General features: G+C 45.7%; 2 protein-coding genes across 2 annotated transcripts in view; one reads left to right on the top strand and one right to left on the bottom strand.

Annotated features, from left to right (window-relative positions):
- Window positions 1-12,009, top strand: part of Abcg5 (ATP binding cassette subfamily G member 5) — a 23,332-nt gene extending 11,323 nt beyond the window's left edge. Inside the window, exons 7-13 of the mRNA XM_021217974.2 lie at window positions 293-422; window positions 1,165-1,378; window positions 1,478-1,683; window positions 2,511-2,649; window positions 5,881-6,066; window positions 9,674-9,786; window positions 11,074-12,009. Of these exons, the coding sequence (XP_021073633.1) occupies window positions 293-422; window positions 1,165-1,378; window positions 1,478-1,683; window positions 2,511-2,649; window positions 5,881-6,066; window positions 9,674-9,786; window positions 11,074-11,267 (1,182 nt within the window). The 3' untranslated portion in view covers window positions 11,268-12,009. The remainder of the gene's footprint in view (window positions 1-292; window positions 423-1,164; window positions 1,379-1,477; window positions 1,684-2,510; window positions 2,650-5,880; window positions 6,067-9,673; window positions 9,787-11,073) is intronic.
- A 2,094-nt stretch (window positions 12,010-14,103) lies between these two features.
- Window positions 14,104-18,474, bottom strand: part of Dync2li1 (dynein cytoplasmic 2 light intermediate chain 1) — a 31,476-nt gene continuing 27,105 nt past the window's right edge. Inside the window, exon 13 of the mRNA XM_021218166.2 lies at window positions 14,104-14,361. Coding sequence (XP_021073825.1) covers window positions 14,299-14,361 — 63 coding nt within the window. The 3' untranslated portion in view covers window positions 14,104-14,298. The remainder of the gene's footprint in view (window positions 14,362-18,474) is intronic.

The following is an 18,474-nucleotide window of genomic DNA, read 5'->3' as shown; positions in this document are numbered from 1 at the left end:
GCTCTTACCCACTGAGCCATCTCACCAGCCCCAACATTATATATTTTAATCCCAAAGAAACTTCATTTGCTACCCATTGCATCCTTTTAATTAGCCAGTATTTATTTGTTTGTCAATAGATGATGATTTAATATTTCAAAGCCAAGCAACACACAACACACCTCCAGTTGCTATGGTCACTCTCTCAGGGCCAAGTATGATGCTGGGACTCAGAGGCATACAGCAACACCCACATACGAGGGGGTAACCAAGGCTGGGATGCACACACTAACACCATCTGCTGTCCAAGCAGCACTTTGACAAAATTGCCATTCTGACTTACGGAGAGTTGGTGTTCTGTGGCACGCCAGAGGAGATGCTTGGATTCTTCAATAATTGTGGTTACCCCTGTCCTGAACATTCCAACCCCTTTGATTTCTACAGTAAGTGTATTTTTAAAAATGTTTACCATCATGGCTGTTTGGAAATCATTTTTAATTTTATTTTTTGTTGTGAGTGTGTGTGAGTGTATGTGTGTGTGTGTGTGTGTGTGTGTGTGTGTGTGTGTGTGTGTGTTCGCTCCTGGGCCTGCATGCACATTTGTGCTATCGTCTACATGTAGAGGTTAGAGGACGACCAACCGGAGAAGTTGGCTCTCTCCTTTTACCACGTGGGATCTGGGGATCAAAGGCTTGGTTACAATCGCCTTCACCTGCTGAGCCATCTTGCCAGCCCTAAATCTTCCTTATCTTTGATTTTGGCATGGATGACACCGGCTCTTCTAGGCTTTGGGTTTAGTAACTTTTGCTTTTGCCTTCGTCTGTTTTGATGTTCTCTTATTTTTCAAGAAGTTGATTTGGCAGGGCAGTTAACCTGCCTCTACTGACTGAGCCGAACGTAAGATGGGGCTTCTCTCTCAGACTGTCAGAGAAAAACTAGTCGAGTTTCGGAATCCTCCCCGGCAGTTGTCATGGGATTCTCATGGCCTTTCTGGGTAGCTTTAGACATTAGTGTACCAGATAGTCATTAGTGAGAGGAGCTCCTCCGTTGAGATAGGGTAAAGAGTGGTTGATGAATCATGTACGGCTGCCTATTGTGTGCTTGCGTGTGTGTGTGTGTGTGTGTGTGTGTGTGTGTGTGTGCATGTGTATTTAGAAACACGTATGTTTTGGGGAAAACTTTTAGTGGACTTGACATCAGTGGACACCCAAAGCAGAGAGCGGGAAATAGAAACGTACAAGCGAGTACAGACGCTGGAATCTGCCTTCAAGGAATCTGACATCTATCACAAAATTCTGGAGAATATTGAAAGAGCAAGACACCTGAAAACCTTACCCACAGTTCCTTTCAAAACAAAAGATCCTCCGGGGATATTCGGCAAGCTCGTTGTCCTGCTGAGGTAAGAGCCTTGGAAACACAGCCAAGGGCTGTCTTAGCTCTTCACACTCCTTTACAAGGATGAAATAAAGGACCTGAAATGGTCTCCCTTGGTTTTCAGGAGAGTAACAAGAAACTTAATGAGGAATAAGCAGGCAGTGATTATGCGTCTCGTTCAGAATCTGATCATGGGCCTGTTCCTCATTTTCTACCTCCTCCGGGTCCAGAACAACACGCTAAAGGGCGCTGTGCAGGACCGTGTGGGGCTGCTCTACCAGCTTGTGGGTGCCACCCCGTACACCGGCATGCTCAATGCTGTGAATCTGTGTAAGTGCTTTGGGGGGGGGCGGGGTGCAGCTCTCTCCCCCAAGGCTATCTGCTCCAGATGTTGCCTTCCGAAAGCTCACCATTAGAAAGGAATTTCTCTCAGACAAGCCTGCCCTTCCCTCAGTTACGGTGATTAACTGTAGGGTCCCCTTGATGTGAGCTCACCAAATGGGCGTCTCTGAGGGTTGAAGGACCAGGAAACACCAGGTGATGTGGTGCAGATTTTGAAAAGAGATTTTCAACATTTCACTCTTGTTAGACTAAGACTTTCAGTTGGCGCAGACTCGGTTATCATGCTGGATCCTATTTTGTTAGAGCCAACACCTAATTTTTAAACCCAGTGGGGACCCAGAGGCAGCACTGAGCTGCCTGGCGCAATGGTTTGCCTCAGAATAGGCATTGGAGGAACTTCCAAAATGTAACACCAAGGGTGGAGAAGAGGGAAGACCGGTGGAAAGTTGGCCACAGACGGGGAGGAGGGTAATGGTTAAGCCTCTGCCTCTACCAGGCTTTTCCAGCTCCTGGGAAGCAGTGTCCTGGCTGATGTGGAGACCAGGGTCTTACAGGAGAGGACAAGTGGCTTTGAGTCACTCACTTACACCCCCTTTCTGTGCGCTTTATTACTTTAGAGAGAAGAGAGCAAAGTGTGGGGGTCTTTGCTACCATGCTGTCCCCAGGTAGTGTGATTTTTTGAGGTGGGAGCATGTATTGTCTTTCTGTGATTCTGGCCGTCGTCTTGGCTGACGTCCAGTTCAACCTGGGTAGTCTTCCCTCCCTCAGTAGAGGTGCAACGACTGACTCTTTCTCGGGACTGTCTTCTATGCCAGTTCCCATGCTGAGAGCCGTCAGCGACCAGGAGAGTCAGGATGGCCTGTATCAGAAGTGGCAGATGCTGCTCGCCTACGTGCTGCACGCCCTCCCCTTCAGCATCATCGCCACGGTGATTTTCAGCAGTGTGTGTTATTGGTAAGGCGGTGTCCAGGGGCATTCGGCTCCCCTGAGCCAGGCTCTTCGTGGGGTCATAGAGGTGATGGGACACATGTGATACAGCTAGCTCCATCCATGTCTAGTGCAACAACCTGCCTTGCAGGGCACACATTTTATTACAAATAACCCCCCTGAGGGCTGCCTGGGACCCAAGAGCAGCCAGCACGACTGTGTCATACTCTGAGGGTCTGGCTACAGAAGAGTGCTCACAAGGAGCTGGGACACAGGCGCCGGAGCCAGCTGACCTCCCCAGGCTATCGCAGCAGCTCCTCCGACTTCAGGAAAGAGAGTGGCTACAGGAAGAAGGCATTGGGAACCACATCACTTCTGCGGGTCTTGACCAATAGCTCTTTATTTCTTAGACCTTTATTGCTGAGAGCTTAGAACGGTTCCCCATCTGTCTCTGCTGGGTCTCTTCCCTATGTGGCTCTGCTGTAGGAAGCCACGGAGGACACAAGTTGGCTTGTCCTGACTCCACTAGTGACAAGGGAGAGAGGACTCCAGGCAGGTCTCTGAGATGCTGTCTCTCTTCACTGCCTGGTGTCCTCTGCAGTTGCTCCTAGCTGCAACCTCTGCAGTTCCCCGCCATGCAGCATGAACTGTTTATATAAGCTGCATGCATGCAAGTGCAAGACAACCAAGGACATGCAGGCTTAGGCTCCAGAATGAAGGGTTTGCAGGGCTTGGTGCATGCTCTCAGAAAACACTGAGGACGGAGGTGAGGCGCACGCGCCATAAGCATGCTCAATATCAAGACAGGTTGAAGGAGGGAAGGCATGACATGAGGAGGTCATTGGCTCATTGACATCTTCCCAAAGTCTAGAGCACAGTGGGGTGGGGTCTGGTTTACAGGGCGACAGGGCAGGAACAGTGAGGATATGAGCTGGCACTGGCTAGGATGAAGAGGGGCATTGGCTTATCCTTATACGTTCCTTGTATATTTCTTTCATCAAATTTTTCTCACCGGTGACAGTGTGTCTTAGACTCTCATTAGGCTGGAGGGGGGCAGCATGCACCCCATTTGGAGAGCAAGGAAAGAAATCAGCATGAGCCCCATGGCTACTGGGCTTTAAGAGTGGTTGTCTTAGAATATGGTAAGAAAAACCATCAAAAAACTATTTGAGGACTTGGGGTGTAGCTCCATGAGGAGGCTCTCCTCGAGTCCAGAGTTAGATTCTCCAGCGCTGCAAACTTAGCATGCAGGCAAACAGACTGTGAGTAGATGAACACCCAAAGTAGTTATGCCCAGTTACATATACAGGGGTGTCAGAGCTGCATGGCACCGTGGATGCAAGTGAACCCAGTCACACTGGGCAAAGATGGAGGGAAACACTACACACACACACACACACACACACACACACACTACACACACACACACATTACACACACACACACACATACTACACATATACTACACACACACACACACACACATACTACACATACACACCACACACGCACCATACACTACACACACACACACACACACACACACACACACACACACAGAGCCAGACACAGAGCCAAACACAGAGAGAAAGAGAAATACAGATAGATAGATAGATAGATAGATAGATAGATAGATAGATACATAGATAGATACATAGATACATAAATAAATAGATGATAGACAGACAGATGATAGGTGATAGACAGATGCATAGATAAATAAATAGATGATAGATAGATGATAGACAGATAGATAGATGATAGATAGATAGATAGATAGATAGATAGATAGATAGATAGATAGATAGAAATTCATATAGTAGAAGGTAAGAGAATGGAAAAGAGAGTGAGATTGGGGCACTGAGAGAGAAAGTAACTTAAATACAGGTTTATGCACCATGATGATCTTCCACTGGACCCCAAGATGTGAAGAGAAAACCTTAGGGGAATCCCCAAACCAGCCAATGCAAAGCAGCGAGGTGGAAAGTGGATCCAGTTGGCATAGCAAGGCCATGCTGACTTCTGACCCCTGAAGTGAGCAGGGATCCTAGGACAGAGGTGCAGAGGTGAGCAAGCACCGGAGTCAGAGAGGCCTGGGAGCGAGGGGCAGAGGCTGGGCTTGAAAACTGAATTTCAGGCTGAATTTTTGGAAGTGGAAGATCCTGAGCACTGTGGAGCGAGTGGCTGGGGTTAGGCAATGGAGAGCAGCTGACCAGGATCTGCTTCTGTGGATGGCTTGTCAAGGAAGTTAAAAGACTGAGGGAAAAGGCTGGGGTGGAGACTGATCCTTGCCCTCATACTATAAAAATGTCAAAGGCGACAGAATGTTTTAAGAACCACAAGACTATGATGGAGAAGAAAATTAGCGTAATAAAAAACTATGGTGATTTGGGCAAGGGAAAGGAGACCCTTCAAGGCTGTTGGGGAGGGTGCACATTGCAGATGAAACGTGCACTTGGTTTGTTTGTTTTGTTTTTCCTTTGCTCTACAAATGGACTGATGGGGCCCCAAGTCTAACGAGAGTTTAAAACACACGATCGGGGCTGGGGATGTGGCTCAGTTGGTAGAGCATTTGCCTAAGTTGCACAAAGCCTTGGATTTGATACCCAGCACAGCATAAAAATTGGCTGCCAGGACAATCCAAAAGTTCAACTTTCTTGGGTGGAATCCGTACAAAGACACTCTGTCACCGGTGAGAATAAGTTGATGAAAGACATGTATGAGGAAAGTACACAGATGCAGGTTAGCTTGTTTACAAGAACAGGAAGGTCAAATCAAGGCTCTTAGAATAATTGACACTATAGAGATGGAGTGGGAGGGTAGTGTGTGGATGGTGAGCGACTGCATGCTGGCAATAATCCTACAGAATAGGGATGGGGTTAGGGCGGCAAGGTTGGGGAGCCCTGGGCGTTGGGGCAGGAAGACCACAGTTATTTATGAAGAGACCAGGAGAGTTCAATAGCCCTGCACACGCCAGCCTGGGAGGCTGTTGTCTAAGCAACTTAATATTTTACCACGAGAGCTAAAGGAGTTGTAACAAGCGATGCACACTGAGTGGGAGGCAATAGAAACACCTGTGGTAATAAGTAGGTAAAAATGTCAGCTTTGTTCCTACGAAGGCTGGCAAAGGGAACTGTGGCTCCCCCTGCTAATTCCACCTCCCACTAGTCAGCAAGGCGTAGTCACGGGAGACAAATATGGTCCTTTTCTTAAACGATAGTGTGTGGGGAGAAAACTAAAGCCCTCATGTTTCTCTAGGACTCTGGGCTTGTACCCCGAAGCTGCCAGATTTGGATACTTCTCTGCTGCTCTTTTGGCCCCTCACTTAATTGGGGAATTTCTAACACTTGTGCTGCTCGGTATGGTCCAGAACCCCAATATCGTTAACAGTATAGTGGCTCTGCTCAGCATTTCTGGGCTGCTTATTGGATCTGGATTTATCAGGTAAGAAGAAATGATTGGCAAGATTTAGTCTGGCAGGATTTGTGGTCAAGGGTCACCTAATAATGACCGTCACAGAGCAAAGCCAGGGAGCTCGGTGGCACTGCTTAGCCTCAGCACTTGTAGTCTGGGATGGCTCTACCGCTTGCCAACCATGATTGCCTCAGACTTTGAACTGTTCAGTTTGTTAGAAAGATGTCTTCTCCTTAGAAATCAGGACACAACAACGTAAGCACATTACTGATATGCCTCATGTGTAACTGCTAGTAAGACAAAAGACAGAAAGCAATCCGGATTCTCTAGGAGACGCCCAGCCCGATTTACAGCCAAACTGTGCACTGTAGCTCACATCTAACCGGTATAAGTGACGCTCCATTCCAGCTCTCAATTCCCATTTTAAACATTTTTATTTTTATTTCATATGTGTGCTCGAGGGCCTGCATGTATGTATATGCACCATGTATGTGTTGGTGCCTATAAAGGCCTGAAGAAGGCAGAAGATCCCCTGAAACTGGAGTTACAGATGGTCATAAGCCACCATGTGTGGTAGGAACTGAACTCAGGACCTCTGTAAGAGCAGCCAGTGCTCTTAGACAGTTAAGCCATCTTCAGAACCCTGTACATTAGTGAAGAGATGTGGCTGACCTGGCTAATCCTCCCTCCTCTCACTAGCCAGCAAGGGGGCAAGCATGGGTGCTCTGGAATTAAAATCAGTCAAGTAAGGAAAGAGCCAACAGGATAAAGTGCTATACAAGAGAGAATAAAGATCAGCGGACACGTGCCAAAGGTCAACACTGAGAATCTCTGGATGATATTTAATTTCTCATCCCACTTACTTTATAATTTTCCTATCATATATCATTTTATAACCAAGAGCACACACATGCAATGCACATATGTTTTGCAATTAGTCACAGAAAGGGTCTAAAAGTGTAAAGTGTTAAATCTGTCCAGGCAACACTACAGTGGGATCCAGTAGGTAGCCCTCTGGGAATCATGATGGCTTTGTTTACTTAGCTTAAAGGGCTGGTGCGGTGCTCAGAGGGAAAATGGCTTTCTGCAAGCATGAAGGACCTGAGTGTGGGCTCCCCACACCCACACAAAAGTCATGGCCTATAGCCCCAGCAGAGACAGGGGGATTGCTGGAACCAGCCTGGCCCCCAAATCGCAACCTTCAGGTTCAGTAGGAAACCCTGTCTCACTGGTCTAGGATGGAGACAGACAAAGAAGAATACATGGCATCTTCCTCTGGACTCCGATGTGTGCTCATGAGCACACACATATACACACGAGCACACACACACACACACACACACACACACACACACGAGCACACACATACACACACAAGCACACACACACAAGCACACACATACACACACGAGCACACACACACGAGCACACACATACATACACAAGCACACACATACACACACATACACACATGAGCATACACATACACACATGAGCACACACACACACACACACACGAGCACACACACACACGAGCACACACATACACACATGAGCACACACATACACACATGGGCACACACATACACACACACGAGCACACACATACACATGAACACACATACATGAGCACACACATATATACATACACACACAAGCATGCACACACATGCACATATACACAAGAACACACACATACACACACAAGCATGCACACACACTCGCATACAAACACACACATACACACACAAAGACACACATATACACAGAAACAGAGAAATACAAACACACACAAATACACACTCACACACAAGTATAAGCACACACAAATATAAACACATACACACAAAATATAAACATACACACACACTCACAAATACAAACACACACACAAATATAAACACTCACAAATACATACACACACATACTCACATACAAATACACACACAAATATACACACACACAAATACACACACACAAATACACACACACACACTCACACACACATACTCACACACATACACACACATACTCACACACACACTCACGCACACACTCACACACACACTCTCACACACTCACACACACACTCACACACACACTCACACACACATACTCACACACACTCATACACACACACACACACACACACACACACACACCATTAAGGCCATCTTACACTCCATCCTTTCTTTACTATTTAAGACTGCCAGTCTTGAGAGCAGGAGTGTGTGCCATTCATCACTACAGTCTTTCTTAGCGACCAGCACAGGACCTAGAGCCAATTAAGTTTTCAAAAGTCACTGGTTAGACTGAACAAAGAAGTGAATGACTTGGGCTGCTACACAGAGGTCAGGTGCTGGCTGTGTGGGTTTCCTTTCTGATATCAAGTAGACGTGCACACGGGGCACGTGTATTGTGTATAGCTCGGTGCACACTTCTGATCTCAAAGCAGCACTACACAGCATGGCAGACCCTAGAGGGCAGTCCCTCATACTCATACTTGGTCTTTTGCCACAGCCTGCTCCCCCTTCTTTGTTGTCTTAGTCACACCCTCCTCATTCTGCCTGTTGGCACTGCATCCACTTCCTTAAAACATCCTGATTGTTTCCATGGTTATTCAGTGTCAACTCGTTTCAAGGCCTGGACCTACTGTTTCCAACATCAACCCCAAGCTCGTCTCCCTGGCCCCTTCTTCCCGCCCTTGCTCGGTCAGCGGCACTGTGAGGCTGATAGGCCTGGGCTTAGGCCATCCTTATTTTTTCCTTCTCCTCTGTAATTTCTTCCCCATCTACCCTTTCCAGCCCACAGTTCCTCATCTTGGAAAACTGCCAGTAGCTCAAAGTCGAGGGCCTTGGGGCACCATCTGGGTATAGGAGAGAAAGCAAATATGAGTGTAAGGGTGTAGTGGACATGTGGCCTTGGTTCTTGTGTGCTCTTGAATATTATTGTACCATTGAGAATGTGTAGTCTATGTGCCCAACTGCAGTGTGAGTTCTTTAGGGATAGGATACTTAAAAATATCCCAAAGTGCTGGGCAGTGGAGCACACCTTTACGCCTTTAACCCCAGCACTTTCACCACAGCCAGACTCTTTATATTCTAATCTGGTTATTGAATCACCCTTAGGACATTCAGATCTCTGCTTAGTCAGATGATGTGTGTGCTAGCTGTATGATTTCTTGCATGTTTGTTTAAGTAATGGATAGATAGACAGAGAGACAGAGAGACAGAGACAGAGAGAACAAGCCAACAGCCATGAAAGGCTTTTAGGTCTCTACTGAGATGGGTTGCCAGGTAGATGTCAGCACCACGCTGACTGACATGGAGGAATGACTGGGATCTAGTTGGGAATAAAGCTCACCATGAGTGTGAACAGTCTAGTTCTACATGGTGTGAGTCTCACACACACACATGTTATATACCATAACGGCAAAATGTCAGCAGTTGTTTCTGGGTAATGGTATTTACTTACAGTTTCCCATGTTATTTGAAGATTTCACAATAAGGATCACTTTTACAATAGAAATGGAAGAGTATATTTAGATTATTTAGATTAAAAAACATACAGACTTCTTTTTTTCATTTATTTCCTAGAACCTATTTAATTTTCTTTCTCTTTTTTTCTTTTTCTTAAGAAACATACAAGAAATGCCCATTCCTTTAAAAATCCTGGGTTATTTTACATTCCAAAAATACTGTTGTGAGATTCTCGTAGTCAATGAGTTCTACGGCCTGAATTTCACTTGTGGTAAGTATTCTATTTTACAATATTGTTTTTTTTTGCATGCTACTCTAACTAAGCAATTTTCTAAGGAAATATACTTTTTGGAAGAAATGCTGTGTGTGTGTGTGTGTGTGTAGTCTAGAACATAACCTTGAATCGTCTCCCTTCATAGCAGCCCGTTTGTTGTCTGAAACAGTCTCTCGCTGAGACCCTGGCTCTCTGACTAGGCTGGCTGGGCATCAAGAGTTAGGGATGGTTGACTCTCCAGTGATGGGATTACATGTGTCACCATGCCCAGAGTTTTGTGTGCGCACACCAAACTCAGGTCTTCTTGCTTCTGTGGCTTTACTGACTAAGCTACCATCCTAAACTTCTGAAATATTGTATTTTCATAATAAAAGTATTTTAAACCTTGATTTGAAAGAAAACCCACCATTTTCTCTGAGTTAAGGCATTTTAAAAGGTATTTATTTCATCTGGGAATGTTTGCCTCCATGTGCGCCTGTATGCGAGCTGTGTGAGTACCTAGCGGCTGGCGGAGGCCAGAAGAGGGAGGCAGATCCCTTGGAACTGGAGTTCTAGACAGTTGTAAGCAGCTGAGTGAATTCTGGGAAGCAAACCCATGTCCTCTACACGAGTAGACAGTGCTCTCTCTGCAGCCACACCCCATTCTCTCCTGTTTTCAAAGGAAAACATTCAGAGGTCTACTTTAGTCTCCTGTCAGTAGTCAATAGCTTATGGACACTTTGATATTCTTATAAAGTGACAGGCCCATGTAATTGCTGGTATATTCTAGATAGGCTCAGTTCTTATCTGCTGAACACACCAAAGCAAGCTAATGTGGCCTCTGTCCCCCAAGATGTGCATAGATTACAGATGAGTAAACCCATTTTTTTTTTTTTTATGACAAAAGTCAGCCTCCGATCCCATGACCGAGCACTGAGAACACAAGTCCCTCGGCCACTGGAAATCCCAGTGCCTGACAGAGTTCAGTGGTTAAAAATTTTCAACTAACAACACAGGTAACTTCAGGATATTTGATGGTAGGTGAAGATCAGGAAGAGGATAATGAATTTATTCTCAAAATACAAGCAAATAGTTTTCCGTCTGCACAAAGCCAGGGCCCCTCCCCTGCCAGGCTCATGTCTGCTTCATTGCACTGTTAACTCTGGGTTCTCCAAACACTGTGACTTTCATGAAGAGGGCTCCTAGAGTTCTGAGCACTTTCTCAACATCAGGGAAACATTTGTGAGTGGATAACCTGGAGCCTGTGAGAGCTGACACTGTCGGTTTCTTGTCTTTTCCTTGTAGGTGGATCCAACACCTCTATGCTAAATCACCCGATGTGCTCCATCACCCAAGGGATCCAGTTCATCGAGAAAACTTGTCCAGGTGCCACATCCAGATTCACGGCAAACTTCCTCATCTTATACGGGTTCATCCCAGCTCTGGTCATCCTAGGGGTAGTGGTTTTCAAAGTCCGGGACTACCTGATTAGCAGATAGTTTAGATGACAGGCAGGAAAGGGTTAATGGGCAGGCATGCCCACTGTGGGGCACAGAGAAGTACTGGCTTTTAACTGTCAAGATTCCATCTGCGACCCTTGTGTCTATCCAGAGTCCCAAAGGCAACAAGAACTCACAGCCCTCTGCTATTCCAGCTTGTGGGGCAATGCGGTGCTTGAACGTTGGTCCAGTAATGTAAATAATAATTCATATACCTATAGGACATTAGCTTGACTGTGACTGTGTATCTTTTTCTAGGCACAGAAAAATAAACCCATTTAGAAAATTATGTTCACATTTGATAAAAATAAAAAATGCTTATGATTACTGACTTGGCAATACAGGAAAAAGCTCTGGGTTTTACTGAGGAAGCCTCCTACAGAAGAGGGTAAGGAGCTTCCACTGCCATTTAACCTGCTCCCCACCCCAAGCCTGTCTACATGATGGGGCTGGGTCACCTGACCTCAGCAGACAGCTGCTGGGCAGATGTTGGTGAACACCCTGATACGCAGCAATGAAACTTCAGGAAGAGGATGAATATTGAACTCCACATATCAGACAAACGTTGGCTGTTCTTCACTTTTAGCATAGTTTGCCTTTTACAACGAAGTATGTGATAGAAACGAACTATGTGAGTCTGGGGGATAGCTGCTATGCAACGTCCACATCGAACACTAGTCAAGGGCTGGCGAGATGGCTCAGCAGGTGAGAGCGATGGTCTTCCAAAGGTCCTGAGTTCAAATCCCAGCAATCACATGATGGTTCACAACCACCAGTAATGGGATCTGACGCCCTCTTCTGGTATGTCAGAAGTCAGCTACAGTGTACTTATGTATAATAATTAAATCTTTGGGCTGGAGCAAGCAGGGACTGAGCGAGCAGGGCCAACCAGAGCGATCGGGGCTGACCAGAGCAAGCAGAGGTCCTAAAAATTCAATTCCTAACAACTACATGAAGGCTCACAACCATCTGTACAGCCACAGTGTACTCACATACATAAAATAAATAAATAAATCTTTAAAACAAGAAAACTAGTCAAATGGTACCTCCCTCCGCCCCGCCCCCACCAGGAATCCGTGGTCCAGCGTTGTGGAGGGGAGAGGGATGCTGATAAGAGCAAACACATGTCCGCTGAACCTACTTCCAGGGATGAAATGATAGGTATGGGCTGTTAGAAATGAATTTTCTGCTAAGTGACTGATTATCTTTCTCATTGATCTGCAAGTAATTCATGAACAAGTCTGAAATTTAATTCTCTCAATGTTACCATGGTAACTATGAGCGAGGCTCTCAGAGAGAGCACATGAACTTGTCCTGTTACTGTGACCTAGCTTGTAAAGAATGATAAATTATAGCACTTGAAATGCCTCCCATTACAGAATGAAGGAAGCCATCGTGGAAGCCTATTGCTCAGAACTGTATTTAAGGATCTGAGGCGTCGGTACATTACCAGTATAGTATTGTCAATTTTTATAAAAGGTCTGTGACACCAATGATTATGGTATAATAGTTACACAATGTCTTACAGATTATGTATGTCACATCAGTTATAGGCAGCCTTAGAGACGGTAATCTACTCAAGCAGTTCAAATGGGGTCCCTTAGGAGCCTCCTTGGAAGTCACTGATTTCGACTTGCTGAGGGTAGGAGGAAGTGGAAGGCGCTTGGCTATTCACATGCAGATGGATTTTATCCTTGTTCGGGAACATCTGGGAAACTGACGTCCCGAGTGACATCACGCTATTAAATGCTAGTCATAGCAGCCTAGAAACACCGTGGCTTTCAACACATGACAGCTGTGTCTCAAGTCACATAATGGACAGTGATATAAGAAAATCGACTTCTAGAACAAACACTACTATTACTGTTATAGCTTGGGCTGTTTGTGCCATCAAGGTGCTGGCCACAGGAGGGCTTTTTCCGTAGTACAAACGTGTCATAAACCTGCTGAACATTATTCCCAAATGTCAGAACCATATGCAAGACAAACAGCCGACAGACTCCTCTTCCATCAAAATGACCCAATGGCGACTCCCCACCCACACGCCCCCACCGACCTCCCTGCTCTTAGCTAACCTGCTGATTTGAAGCTGTGCCCATAGTGTTCATGCAGGTTACAAGAATACCCTTTCCTAATGATGATGGCTACACTTACTCAGAACTGGCTTCTTACATGCGATACCCACCCGGAAGTCATTCTGGGTATAATTCTCATCTCATGAAGTTTTGGTCAGCTTAGTGACATGCTAACCCATAAGTCTAGCCTGTTCTTTAAAAGGTGATACTTAAAGAGAATGTGACAGTCTCACTGGGTGATGAGGGGGAGAAGTGGGGATGCAGGCTGCTGCTTTAAGTCGCTCGTTCCAGGCAGCTGGCGTCTGGGTGTGAGGATCAGGGAAGTGCACCTGCAGCTGTTTCCTGGGCCCCTCTGTTGAAGGGAGACCATGACAACAGAGAACTCCTTCCTGGTTTCCTGCCAGCTGCATTTGAGTACACCTTCCAGAAGGACGGTGTCCAACATGGGCACCCACCTTTATATGAAAATTGCTACCAGAGCTAACAAAATGGCTCAGTGGCTAAAGGCATTTGCCACCAAGCCTGCTGCCCTGAGTTTGATATCCAGAATCCAAATGGTACAAGGAGGAGTCTTGAAAGTTTTTCTTTGATCTCCATAAACATACCATGGCATGTGTGTATGTGTACACAAACACACACACACACAATAGATAAGTAAATAAGAAAAACTGGTACCAAACACCCTTGATTCTTTTTGCTAAAGGATAAGAGCAAACACTTATACATACCAAACAAATTTATACTTAGATGTTGCAAGTAGGTGATAGAAAATTCTTTTATTTGAAAAAGAATGACATATAGTGAATATTTTCCTTCTAAAAGACTTCAGAACATTCAGAAAGTTGCACCAGAACAAGAAATAGATTTTCTCTAACAGATTATATGCTCAACTTTCTTCACACGTTGCCACAGAAGGTAAGAAAATAATCTTCCTCAACCCACAGCAGGGAAGTGGGTCAGGAGTCCAGCTCAATTTGCTTCCAGGTCTTGGAGGAACTTCTCTTGTACTGCTCTAGTTCCTGAAATAAAGATCTGCATCACTTTAAGACACGACATCATTTCAGGTGAGCACTCGTAGGCCACACAGTGCAGCCTTTCCAGCTGTAATCCTCAAGGCATCCTGAGACCGGCTCTGTGACTGTACTAAAGCTTCTAGAGGGCAGCCCCCAGAGAGTCTGGGCAGACCAAGCCTCACTCAGAGACGAATCTAGTCAAATCTCAGACAAAATTATTTACTATACAGAATATGCAAGTAACTTTTCAATTAGCAAAGCAAGGTATTTATACTTCGAGGATTTAAAAGTAGACATATTTGAAAGTGAAATTCAGCTCTTTTCCTAAAGTTAGTTTTAAGTTAGCAAATTATCAATATTTGAGATGTAGATGTTCTTCAAGCCAGTGGTTTTGCTTTTAGAAATGCTGTCCTACTAGGGCTGGAGAGATGGCTGAGTGACCAGGAGCACAGGCTGCTCTTCCTGAGGACCTGGGTGTGAATCCAGCCATCACGTGTGTCTCACAGATGTTTATAACTACAGTTTCAGGGGATCCAATGCCCTCTTCTGGTCTGTGCACAAATATACTGCACAGAATACACGCAGGTAAACAACCACACACATAAAATAATAATAAAAAATTAAAGAAGAAACTTGTCATACTGAGTTAGGTGTGTTGGTACATATCTGAAGGCCAGCATTGGGGAGGCGGGCTGGAGAATCTTAGGTTCAAGGTCAGCCTAGGTTTCACAATCAGATCTCAAGGACTGGGATGTAGCTCATGAGTAGAGTACTTGTCTAACTACTTGTTCTTCCCCATCACTGAGAAGACAAACTGTAGTGTTAGGCAAGGTAGCAAATGCCTTTAATTCCAGTACCTGGGTGGCAGGGGTCAGCCTGGCCTACATAGCAATTAATTCCAGGGCTACACAACAAGACCCTGACTTAAGCAAGCAAGCAAGCAAGCAAACCCCTCAAAACCCAAAAACGAGTTTTTAGTTTTGTTTCTTCAAGATACAGTCTCACTACATACCCCTGGCTGTCCTGGCATTTGCTCTGTAGACCAGGCTGGCCTCAGACTCACAGAGATTTGCCTGCCTCTGCCTCCCAATTGCTAGGATTAAAGGCATGTGCCACCACTGGTTTTCTTAAAGACAGAAACTAACAACATGGGCTTTGGAGATGGCTCAGTGGGTAAGTGAGCTTGTACTGAGAGCTTAAGACCTGAGTTCAAATCCCCACATCAAAAAGAACAACAAAACAAAACAAACAAACAAACAAGACAGAACAACAGTGAAGGGCACAGGGTGTGGACAGACAGATGCCCCTGCAAAGTCTCCACATCTGGAAACCCAGCTGTCTGCAGGGTGTGGACAGACAGATGCCCCTGCAAAGTCTCCACACCTGGAAGCCCAGCTGTCTGCAAAAAAGAACTGACTAAGAAATCAGTGTTTATTACAGTTAGCCTTGGGAAGCCTAGTGAAACCAATGGTAGACATGTGTGCCCCATAAGAAGAGCAACAGTGGGAGGAAGATGGGAGAGCTCCTCTCCTTTTTCAGCTCTAACGTAAGTTACTTTTAGGAGCGGGGCAAACCAGGGATGGACAGCAGCCCTCAAAAGGGGTCATCTCCGGGCGAGCACCCTGTGCTGGTGACTGTCTAAGCAACTGTGCAAAGGGTATCACGGTTCTGGATAAACAAAAGAGGTTGTTCTGGGAGATAGGTGAGCACTGTCCACTAGCTGAGGTTACTAACGTTCACAGTTGCTACAAACAAAATCCACTGTTGTGTTCATAAAAAGTACAGATTATCTCTTACGGTAATGCTTAAGTTATTACAACTGAGCTGTGCGTATACTCTAGAATGCTGAGCTATGTGTATACTTTAGAATGCTGAGCTGTGCATATACTCTAGAACACTGAGCTGTGCTTATACTCTAGAACGCTGAGCTATGTGTATACTGTGTATATGCTTTCATGATACTAACTCCAAAGCAGCCTTCAGCTTGGCTTATGTTTGAGTGATGCCAATCCAGTTAGTTTCCACTTACACCATTGAAGATTGCTAACTCATAAAAAGTGGGTAACTGGGTGTGGTGGCATCTTCCTTTAATCCCAACCCTCAGGAGGCAGAGAGGAGCTCTAGGTATCTGAGGACAGCCTGGCCTACATAATTTGTTCCTGGCCAGTCGAGACTATACAGCTAGACCTTGTCTCAAAACAAAACAGAACAAAACACAATTTCCGAAAGAGGTACTGCAAGCTTTGTCTTTAACTGGAAAAGGTTGGCTGTTTTTACCAAGATCAAAGGAAGTCTACTGCTTTGCAGTTCTTTGCAGGCCATGGTATACAATTTGCATATAACATTACAGAGAAAAGAATGAGCCTGGTCACCTGGCCATGCCAAAGAAGGAAAAGGTGTAATTGATTGATTCAGGAAAAACAGGCACGGGAGCTTCAATATTGCTATCGGATGAACTTAGTAGAGTTTTCTTTATATCGATTCCGTGTCTGTTTACAGAGCCCTTAAAAAACTACCCAGGCTCACCCCTACCCACCTTTGCTCTTTTAAGCAGCCCTGGAGACTCTGAAAACATGGTCTATGGTTTTATGATACACGGTGCTTATATAACATGATACAACAACATTATAGTGGATGACAGAGCATCTTCAGCTAAGGACGGTAATGTCGCTCTTCTCTAGCCACATGACCTCAGTGTATCAGTGTGCTTAATAAAACTGCAGCCCTAGGAGCAAGCAGATTGATTTAGACTGGGGATTTAAACAAGGCAACGATGGCTAAACAAGAAGACCTTAAAAGTAAAAGCAATTTGCCTAAACCTCCCTCCCTCAACTCCCTTTTAAAAAGACATGGTCCCGATGAGTAGCCTGGGCTAGCCTGCAACTCCCTATGCAGACTACATATGCAGACTCTGGTGCTAGGATTAAAGTCATGCATCAACATGATCATTTTCCTGTCCTGGTGGTTTTGTGTCAACTTGACACAAGCTAGAGTCATCAGAGAGGAAGGCGCTTCACTTGAGGAAATGCCTCCATGAGATCCAGGAAGGTATTTTCTCAATGGTGGAGAGCCCAGACCATGTGGGTGGGGCCACCTCTGGGCTGGAGGGCCTGGGTTCTCTAAGAAAGCAAACCGAAGAAGCCTTGTAGAACAAGTCAGAAATAGCCCCCTCCATGGCCTCTGTGCCAGCTCCTGCCTCCAGGTTCCTGTCCTGCGTGAGTCTTGTCCTGACTCCCTTTGGTGATGAACAGCAATGTGGAAGTGTAAGCTGCATAAACCCTTTCCTTCCCAACTTGCTTCTTGGTCATGGCGGTTCGTTGTGGCAACAGAAACCCTGACTAAGACAATCGTCCTTTAACAAAGATACTGAGATGAGATGAGGAACTAAGCTAGCATTTCCCACGTTCTCATTTCCTAAAGTCAGAAATGGCGCAGAGCTCGAGGACATCAAAGGTACCTCAAGATACTGAAGAAGCAGTTCTTGGGGCCTCTGCAATCTGACAGGAGAGACTTTTGAGCCATAAGAGAAAAGAGTGCTAATCTGTAAACACCCTGTCTGGGGGAAAGCTGTGGTCTTTCCACCCATCCTCTGATCTGTGTAGGCTGGTCTCACAGGCTACAGGACCTTCCTGTGTCGGGAAGAACTCCGTTCAAGGCAGATTCAAGCTTGGTGACTGTCCTAGTTATTTTGTGATAAGACACCATGACCAAAAGAAACTTGGAGGAGAAAAGGGTTTATTTTAACTTACATATATACCTGCATATGTATATCCATTCATCAGTGAGGGAGGGAAGTCAGGACAGGAACTCAAAAACAGCAGGAACCAGAGGCAGGCTCTGATGCACAGGCCATGCATGGAGGGGGCTGCTGACTGGCTTGCTCTCCACAGCTTGCTCAGTCTGTTTTGTTACTGCACTCAAGACACCAGCACAGAGGTGGTGCCACCCAGGATGGACTGGGCCCTCCATCAACCCCTAAGGAAACGCCCCACAGGCTTAGCTACCACCTACTCCCCATCAACCCCTAAGGAAACGCCCCACAGGCTTAGCTACCGCCTACTCCCCATCAACCACTAAGGAAACGCCCCACAGGCTTAGCTACCGCCTACTCCCCATCAA

This window comes from Mus pahari, chromosome 18, assembly GCF_900095145.1.
Source record: "Mus pahari chromosome 18, PAHARI_EIJ_v1.1, whole genome shotgun sequence".
Classification (NCBI taxonomy): Eukaryota; Metazoa; Chordata; class Mammalia; order Rodentia; family Muridae; genus Mus; species Mus pahari.
Note: the sequence above shows the minus strand (reverse complement) of the source record. Positions and strands in the feature narration are given on the sequence as shown.